Source organism: Alosa alosa, chromosome 16, assembly GCF_017589495.1.
Source record: "Alosa alosa isolate M-15738 ecotype Scorff River chromosome 16, AALO_Geno_1.1, whole genome shotgun sequence".
Lineage (NCBI taxonomy): Eukaryota > Metazoa > Chordata > Actinopteri > Clupeiformes > Clupeidae > Alosa > Alosa alosa.
Window position 1 is genome coordinate 10,853,481 of NC_063204.1, and position 10,000 is coordinate 10,863,480.

At 45.2% G+C, this 10,000-nt stretch overlaps 1 protein-coding gene across 1 annotated transcript in view; it reads left to right on the plus strand.

The window, feature by feature from the left end:
- The window catches only part of sspo (SCO-spondin), a 114,441-nt gene that overhangs the window by 45,105 nt on the left and 59,336 nt on the right, over positions 1 to 10,000 (plus strand). Inside the window, 12 exon segments of the mRNA XM_048266994.1 lie at positions 2,162 to 2,326; positions 2,843 to 3,028; positions 3,512 to 3,634; positions 4,403 to 4,532; positions 5,497 to 5,622; positions 5,733 to 5,824; positions 6,176 to 6,355; positions 7,400 to 7,570; positions 7,881 to 8,133; positions 9,126 to 9,172; positions 9,503 to 9,673; positions 9,884 to 10,000. The exon segment at positions 9,884 to 10,000 is cut by the window's right edge and continues 18 nt beyond it. Coding sequence (XP_048122951.1) covers positions 2,162 to 2,326; positions 2,843 to 3,028; positions 3,512 to 3,634; positions 4,403 to 4,532; positions 5,497 to 5,622; positions 5,733 to 5,824; positions 6,176 to 6,355; positions 7,400 to 7,570; positions 7,881 to 8,133; positions 9,126 to 9,172; positions 9,503 to 9,673; positions 9,884 to 10,000 — 1,761 coding nt within the window.

A 10,000-nucleotide genomic window follows, 5' to 3' on the forward strand; every position in this document is an offset into this window, starting at 1 on the left:
AAGGCTTGTATTTCATGCATTTAGCAAAAGTCCCAGACAGCAGCGGAGTGGTAATCGGGATTCGTTATTGGGGGCCAAGCAGCGAAGCTGCGAGGACCTCATTGTGTTTCTACGTTTTCCTATTATTATTATATGCAATGGGAGTCTATGGCAGCCCATAGAACCGTATGGTAAAAAGTTGGGAAATTTGGCACACTGATTGGGGACGGTCCCATGATTCATGTCACCAAGTTTCATGTCGGCAACTCGAACCCTCTAGCGCCACCAACAGGCCAAAGTTGGACGTGCGTTCATGCACGTAACTTTTGACCTGTTGGTCCGATTTTCAAAAGTCAGGTATTGTTGGAATCCTTGGACCAAGCCGAGTTCAACGCACCATATGACGCAATTTTCCACCATGACGGATTTTCCGCCATTTTGGATTTCATCAAAAACACTTAAAATGTATCAGGGGTCCAGGACTTCAGACCAAGCCTCACAAAAGTTATCAGTTTTTGTCTTCGGAAGTATTACCGTTCGCCCGTAAAAGCCAATCAAAATTTGCGGTGAAGCCGCCAAACAGGAAGTGAGCTCATATCTCAGCAACCCTTGCATGTATCAAAACCAAACTTGGTACATTGATTCATGACCCCATCAGGAGGACCCTCAATAAATTTGGTGACCTTTGACCTCTAGGGGGCGCTGTAATTCACAAACATGCCTTTTGGCCTGTAGCTGCTGCTGTGCTTAGTTAATTAAATTGTACTAGTGGTGTCTGGTAATACTGTGAAAGGTCCTTAGGTCAACTGAGGGCAACTTATAACATCAATATAATTTATTCGGCCGCCATATTTGATTTGATCAAAAACACCAACAATTTTGCACAGGTCACAAATTTCATCTGATCTTCACCAAAATTGGCACAGACCATCTTCAGACCATGCCTTGTCACTTCATTTATTTCTGTAACAATTGATAGAAGCGTTCGCCCGTCACATCCAATCGAAATTTGTGGCGAAGCCGCCAAACAGGAAGTGAGCTCATATCTCAGCAATCGTTGCTGAGTGTATCAAAACCAAACTTGATACATGGACTCATGACCCCATCAGGTGAATGCCGAAGAAATTTTGTGACCTTTGACCTCTAGGGTCACTGCAATTAGCAAAATGCATTTTGCCTCGTGAACTTTTGGCGTGCTAGGCGTGAAACTTGCTTTGACAGCTAATTGCCATGCGCCTGATTGCAGCATTGAGCTAACAGCATTTCGTTGCCATGGTTACTCCGGCCTATCTGCTTGGCCCCCTCATTGCTGCTTGCAGCTATATTTTGTAAAAGTGTTTTTACTTCGCCCTCCTATAGCCTGGACTGCGCGATCGCAGCCCTTTACTTTCACTTCCCGCCGCCCTCATAGTCAGCATAGACGGTAGCCTGATAACATGGGATGCTGCATAGCGTACTACTACTGAAGATTTTAAATGAGTGACCACGATAGTAGTCTTAAGTAGCTTTTTTGCTGGGCCCAGCGAAGGCTGGCAATGTGTAATATTCCGCTAGTTGGTGCACACGCAAGTGTTCAGATTGATTGTCTATCCGTCTTTCACAACAATTTTCTTGGAGCAGATCTTCCACACAACTTCGGTAGCCTGGTCAGTATGTCTCTCTTAGCTGTCCACTTTCATCAGGCCGTATAGCCTATATAATATATTTTTTATTTTTATTTTTTATGTAGGCTAGAACATTATAAATGTATTTCTGTACAGACATACCTAGGCTATAGGCTAATTAATTAGTGTTTACCACACTAACCCCCACACACGATATCATCGTCCATCACGATGTTTTACTGTACACATCGTCAAATGCCAATTTAGGCGACTTCGCCCAACCCTAACTAAGACCAGCTTGTTATGATTACAGCAGACTTATAACTAGTTTCTGAGTCAACACTAAGACCAACTTGTTATGATTAGACCAGACTCATAACTAGTTTCTGAGTTGACACTAAGACCAGCTTGTTATGATTACAGCAGACTTATAACTAGTTTCTGAATCAAGTCCAACTCGTTATGATACAGCAGACTCATAACTAGTTTCTGAGTAGACACTTAGACCAGATTATTGTAATCACAGTGGACTCATTTGCTGAGTACAAGCAAATTAGACCAGTTTGTTGTGTTTGCAGTGGACTGTGTCCTGTCACCGTGGACGGCGTGGAGCGGCTGCAGTGTGTCGTGCGGTCTGGGCTCTCTCTTCCGCCAGAGGGACGTGCTGAGGGACGCCAGGCCCGGGGGGGCGTGTGGGGGGGCCCAGTTCGACAGCAGAGCCTGCTTCCTACAGGCCTGTGCAGGTCAGGAGCACTGCATGCACACACGGACATACACACACACACACACACACACACACCCATACACACTCACACACACACACATACATTACACACACACACACACACACACACACACACATGCACACACACCACCCACACATGCATACACAAAACACACACACACACACACACACACACACACACAAGGACATACACACACACATGCACACACACCACACACACATGCATACACAAACACACACACACACACACACACACACACACACACACACACACACACACACACACACACACACATACAGACATATAGATCTGTAATTCTGTACCATACTTAGGCTATATTTACCTCATCGTTGCTGTATGTCACTGATCTCCTCTTCGTATCATCTCATTCTGCATTACTCTACTCTACTGTGGATAGCATGTGTTCTTGTGCATATCTTGGTAGCATATTAGTGAAGTAGAACAATTTAGATTGTCGCATCTCCCTTTCTTCTCCTCTTTCTCTTTTCTCAGTGGACGGGGCGTGGTCCGAGTGGACCTCCTGGTCTCCGTGTGATGTCTCCTGCGGTGGGGGGCTGATGGTCAGGAACCGCTCCTGCTCCAACCCCCCTCCCAAAAACGGGGGGCATGACTGTGAGGGGATGACTCTCCAAACTCAGACCTGCAACACGCAGCCCTGCGGCTCGTCCACTCAGAAAGGTGAGCGCCACGGCAACCGCATCACCCACACACATTTAGCACGCAGCCCTGTGGCTCGTCCACTCAGAAAGGTGAGCGTCACGGCAATCGCATCACCCACACACATTTAGCACACAGCCCTGTGGCTCGTCCTTTTAGAAAGGTGAGCGCTGTAATGTCATAGGCCATCAAGGTAAACAAACGAGACTTTTTACCTGCGAACTTGGATGACGAGGACAAGAAGCAAACGACATCACAGGCATCTTGTGTTGGTGTTTTTATCAGGCTGTGTTAACAACTGCTCTGTGTTGGTGTGTAACAGCTGTCTTGTGCTGCAGTGATAACGGGCTGTGTTTTCTTGGTGTGTAACAGCTGTCTTGTGCTGCAGTGTTAACGGACTGTGTTTTCTTGGTGTGTAACGACTGTCTTGTGCTGCAGTGATAACGGGCTGTGTTTTCTTGGTTTGTTAACGGCTGTCTTGTGTTGCGGTGGCTGTGAACACAGGCTGTGTTAACGGGATGGTGCTGGTGAGTGAAGCGGACTGCCGTGGCGGGCGGGTGGAGCCGTGCCCTTTGACCTGCTCCGGCCTGTCCTCCGAGAGGAACTGCAGCTCTGCCTGCGTCACAGGTGAGCCACACCAAAGTCCACTCGGCGGCCATATTGCAACGCTTTTTGGGCACTCATCGGGCATCCTATAGTCCCTCCACTCGGCGGCCATATTGCAACGCTTTTTGGGCACTCATCGGGCATCCTATAGTCCCTCCACTCGGCGGCCATATTGCAACGCTTTTTGGGCACTCATCGGGCATCCTATTCGGCAGAAATGCGACCAGTAGGAATGGCTGAAGTGCCCTTGAGCAAGGCACCTAACCCCTCACTGCTCCCTGAGTGCCGCTTTAGCAGGCAGCTCACTGCATCGGGATTAGTGTGTGCTTCACCTCACTGTGTGTTCACTGTGTGCTGAGTGTGTTTCACTAATTCACGGATTGGGGTAAATGCAGAGACCAAATTTCCCTCACGGGATCAAAAGAGTATACTTATACTTACTTATACTTCAATGTACAGTATGAGTGAGTGTGTGAATGGGTGAATGTAAGTGCTTGGAGGAGTAGAGGAGCACTATATAAATGCAGTTCATACTGTGTATTCATAATCATATTAAGTCCAATATAAAATCCAAATGCTAAAAATGTGTTTTTCAATCCACACATATGTATGTATGTTTGTTTTATCTCAACATTCTTGAATTTCCCCTGGGGATCAATAAATCTATCTATCTATCTATCTATCTATCGAACATTTGAATCCATCCGTATGCATATTATTTCTATGTGTGTGTGTGTGTGTGTGTGTGTGTGTGTGTGTGCCTGTGTCTGTTTCTGAATGTTTTCCCAGGATGTCGCTGTCCTCCTGACCGCTACATGCAAGATGGCGGCTGTGTGAACGCCAGCCGGTGCAGGTGTTTATGGGATGGCTCGGTCCTCCAGCCAGGAGACAGGGTCACTAAGGACAATTGCAGCACATGGTGAGACCTGCAGACAGACTTAACCAGGAAATAGCTGGTTACCCTGACAACAGATAACACTGGACCATGATCTGGCTCTGATCTGGCTTGGGTCTGGTTCAGATCTGGTCCAATCTCAGCTGCTATCTTGCAAAAATGGCTCAAATCTGATTTTTGGGGGTCAAGTGACCAGGTCAGACTTCTTCAGAAGTAGTGTGAACACTCAAATCTTGCCCAGATCTGATTTTTTCAAATCAGATGTAGACTTCTTCCATATGTGGTCCTATAACAGACCCAGGTCTGATTTTATTTCAATGCGGATCCAGTGTGAAAAACCAAGGCGAATTTGATGCGACTTTTACGTTAATCTACATCGACATTTGCCACAATTATGCGAGTAAGCTGATGTTATTGTTATTGTCCTTTTGCGCATGCGGGTCAGTTCGGAACTGCAAACAGTTCTCACTGGAATCTTATATAGGCCACATTTTAAAAGGTAAGGTGAACAGCCAAACAATCAGATCTGAGCAAAAGATCCAAATTGAGCATTAAGACTTGCGGTGTGAACGTAGCCTTATACTCTTTTAATAAGAATGCTTTGACGTGGGTTGATTTTATGTCTAAGAAGATTAACCCTTAACCCAGGTTGTCTGACCCTGCTTCGCAATGTGAGTTGGACAAGGGTCCGACCAGGGTCAAGTCATATCCTATCATATCTATTGCCATAACCTGGTCATAATCCATGTTCTCTGACTGGTTTTGAATTGACAAATGAGTTGAACATGGGTCAAATAACCCTACAGTAGTTCTGATGTGTGGTAGGGACACAGGTTTCGAGCCTGATCATGTACTGAAAGTGGTATAAGTTATCCCAGGCTAATGAGTGGAAGGTTCAGTTTGGCCCATTCTCAGTCTATCACAGTTCCACATTCCATCTTTAGTCAAAAAGGTTGTTTGATAACACTCTCACTTCTCCCCCTCACAGTGTATGTCAAGATGGCCGTTTTGTCTGTGACCACTCCAAATGTCTGAAGAGCTGTGATTGGTCAGCTTGGTCGTCATGGACACCGTGTGATAGCACCTGTGGTACTGGTTTACGGCAGCGTTACAGGTATGTATATGTGTGTGTGTGTGTGTGTGTGTGTGTGTGTGTGTGTGTGTTAGCCATGCATATGTGTGTGTTTGTTAGCCGTGGACTACCCCCAGGTTTACTACCCCCAGGTCTCCAGTGAGCCGCCCAGGTGGGGGCGCCGGTCAGCCATGTTCTGGAGATTCCACTGAGGTGCGACAGTGCTACACACCCTGTCCCCCAGGTGAGCAGTAATACAGAGGTGTAGAGGTTTTACACCTGTGTGTAGGTCTTACACACCTTTCTGAACAGGTTAGATCTCTTACTAAACAGTAAGTCACATGTTAATGAGTTGATATAAGTGTGTGTCTGTGTTGATATACCAGGTTAGCCACCTTAATACATTCACTAAAGGGGCTTGTGTTTAGTTGTTGCGGTAAGACACCTTTCTGACCAGGTTAGATCCCTTAATAAGCAGTAGGTTATGTGCTAGCTAGCTAGGCATTGCCCACTCAGGCCTTTTCAGTCACCAGATGTAAAACTGTGTAGATCTAGAGGGTGTTCAGAGTATGGATGGATGGTTTTGTTTACCCAGATGAGAAGGGGGCACCGTGGAGTGAGTGGACATCCTGGTCAGAGTGCAGTAAGACCTGCTTCCTGCATGTGGATGACGTGGGGCTGAGGAGGCGCTTCAGGAGCTGCAACCAAACAGACAGTGCCCCCTGCCTGGGGGAGGCTGAAGAGCAGGAACCGTGCAACACCAAAAACTGCCCAGGTAAACACAGGGTCAGAGGAATAACCAATCATTGACCTGGTAAGCATATGATTAGCCAATTACTGACCAGGTAAACACAGGGTCAGAGGAATAACCAATCATTGACCTGGTAAGCATATGATTAGCCAATTACTGACCAGGTAAAAAAAACAATGCCTACAAATACACCAATCACTACTCTGAAGAAGTCCATGTGAGCAGAATATACTGCTCACTGGCAATATAATGATAAGAATATAAGCCTTTAGAGGGGAATGTTGGGAAATGAACGTTCTAAAGAATATCTGGGTTCATTGAATTCAACATAGAATTTTAGAATCTTGAATTGTTGCGGAACGGAATCTTATTTTAGAATGTTCAAAAACCCACACCTTTCAGGGATAGGACCTCAGTAGCCAACAACACTTGCCCACATACATCAGAGTGCAAAAATGTCAGCTGACAAGCATTCGTTGAGCAATGGATTTTATTGAGTGGCGCCGACACAATTTCGAACCGAATGGTCAGGGCGGTGGAACTGAGCTCATGTCGGTGCCTATGTAGCAGGAGCGCTTCAGGTATCCCTCAGCTCACCAGTGCTCATGGGAGGGAATAGTAGACTGGCAATGGAAGATGACCTCGCTCAAACGTTATATAGCACTTACTCTGCAGTTGCTATAGACACATACAGAACATATGAAGAGTTTGGTTCTAAAACGCTATAAATCCATTTGTGAAAACATTAATAAGTCATGTTATTTAATTGTGTGTTTCAGATAATATCAATAAAATTGCAGTTCTGTTGTTTTGATTTAGTAAAGATAAATCAAATAACAATACCCAAGTTACATTTCCACTGAAATTACTTGGAAAACAAAATAAATGATTTATGAAAATTCATTCAAATGGAGGATATAGCGTTGTGGAACCAAAGTCTTCATATGTACAGTCCTCATTTCTGTAGTCACTGAAAATATGACATTTGTTTTTAACATCAGTTTCCCTTATGGAAGTAACTGATGGCTGTCTTGCGTTTTCTCTCCCCGTGTCCCCATTGTGTTCCAGTGAGTGGCGGTTGGTCAGCGTGGTCTCCCTGGTCCCAGTGCTCATCGGAGTGTGACTCAGGGGTACAGACGCGCAAGCGCCTCTGCAGTTCCCCCTCCCCACAGTATGGGGGCAGCACCTGTCCCGGGCCACACATTCAGACGCGGGACTGCAACTCCCAGCCCTGTTCAGGTAGCCTGCCGTTGTGTTTGACAGGGGTTGCATGATGGTGTTTCTAGATTACATATATTTAACATGGAATAGACCAACAAGACCTTTTGAGTCTTGGAACATGCAGTGACTTTTGTGTTTATATGTGGGTGTGGGTTTGTATTTGTATATATTCATGTTTTCTGTGTCTTTTTTCTGTGTGTGTAATGCGACTTATTTCTGTGTGTGTGTGTGTGTGTGTGTGTGTGTGTGTGTGTGTGTGTGTGTGTGTGTGTGTGTGTGCGTGTGTGCGTGCGTGCGTGTGCTCTGTGTGTACATATGTTTCTGCCAGGCACCTGTCCCGAGGGCATGGCTTACCTGACAGTGGAACAGTGCCAGGCTCAGGGTGGCGCGTGCCCGCGTGTGTGTCTGGACATGACGGCTGCAGTGGAGTGTGCCACCGAGTGCTATGACGGCTGCTACTGCGCCCTGGGCTTCTACCTGTACAACAGCACCTGTATGCCGCTTAGCCAGTGCCCCTGCTACCACCAGGGGACAGTATTCACACGCGGAGCCACAGTGCCTCTAGACGCCTGCAACAACTGGTGGGTCTCAATAATGCATAAGTTCCCTTTGATATGTTAATGATAAGATGTTTAATGGAACACACATCTGGTGGATACTGTTTAAAAAGAACATTTATTTGGGACGTACACGGGATGTGAAAGTTGTTTATTGTTTGGTGATCTTCCTTTGGATGCTTAAAGCTTCTTAAGACCCAACAATTTCCTCTGTGGAGGACATTAGTCCTATAGACCTATAAGTCTAGCAGTAATTATGCCATCTATTTGAGTCCTTCTACACTCCCTAATTAATGGGAGTGTAGTAGGACTCACTCATTAATTAATTAAATTAATGGTATCCAGGTTACACAAATACGGGTCAGCTGAAAATTTGCCTCCAATATTTCATAAAGGATACCATTAATTTAATCTTTCCAGCCTTTGTAAATATTTCATGAATATCTTATGAAGTCTACATTGAATGTCACTTTACTATACAAGTTGTGAAGTATTCGTAATCACTGAGTTTAACACTGGGAGGTAAACTAGCCTACATTTAGCTGACTGGTATTTGTGTAACCTGGAAGTAGCCAGTAGCAAAAGATGAGAAATCATCTGCAAAGTTTACATCTTAAAACAAATACATTTTTATGAAACAAAAATTATTTGCTTGACCATGTTCTGTCTTTTTGACACTGGACTAACCCATTGACTCAGATGTGACGTGATCAGGTAAGAGGTTTGGAACAAAAACGGCAATGCTTCTTTGCGATTGTTGGACTTATTTTTTTTTATAACAAGTTGTCGTTGTTCTGTCTTCCACATTCAAGAAAGGTTTGGTATGAATGTTGAGTCATGTCTCATGAAACAGTCATGAATGCTTTATGTGCAGTTTATGACAGCTGCTATGAATGTGTTATGAACTCACGCGTCAAGTAAAGTGTTACCAAAAATCTTAATATCAAATTTTTTTTTATTTTTCTGGATCCCAGTTTATCAAAATATTGACCTGTGTTTCCTTAATTTTCATATAGTACTTGTCACAATGGTGAGATGGAGTGTGGAACAGCGCCATGCCCTGGTGAGTACAGTAAAGGACATTGCAGCTTGAGAGAGGGCATTTACAAAGAAGATGTAAATTATAATGGAAACTTTAAACATGAAATATTCATACAGTTCAGTTTCAATTTCTGTTATTCTCCCTTGCCACCTCTGTCTCTTCTATAATATGGTTGTGTTCTTTCTTTCTTTCTTTCTTTCTTTCTTTCTTTCACTCTATCATTTTAACCAAACCCTCTTTTCTTCTTCTTTTCTCTCTCTCTCTCTCTCTCTCTCTCTCTCTCTCTCTCTTTCACTCTTTGTCTCTGTCTGTCTCTCTGTCTCTCTCTCTCTCTCTCTCTCTCTCTCTCAGTGGACTGTGGCTGGAGTGTCTGGACCCAGTGGAGCGCGTGCAGCAGGACATGTGATGTGGGCATCCGGAGGCGCTTCCGCTCGGCGACCAATCCCCCGGTGGCGTTTGGTGGCCAGCCATGTCTGGGGGACAGAGTGGAGCTGGACACCTGCAGTGTCAAACCCTGCCACGGTGTGTGTGTGTGTGTGTGTGTGTGGGTGTGTGCCACAGTGAGAGAGGACCAGGGATAGGGATAGGGATGTGTGTGTGTGTGTGTGTGTGCATCGGTGCATCGGTGTGTCCGCATGTGTTTTGTATGTATATACAGTATATTTGCATTTGTGTTTGTGTATGTGTGTTCATGTCATTGTGTATGTGTGTATGTGTGGGTGTGTGTCTCAGGAATGAAGCAGCCATGGTCTGTGTGGTCTGAGTGTTCTGTTCCATGCGGCGGTGGGTACCGGAACAGAACCAGGGGTCCGTTTAGAACCCATGGAACCGCCCAACAGTTCAGTGCCT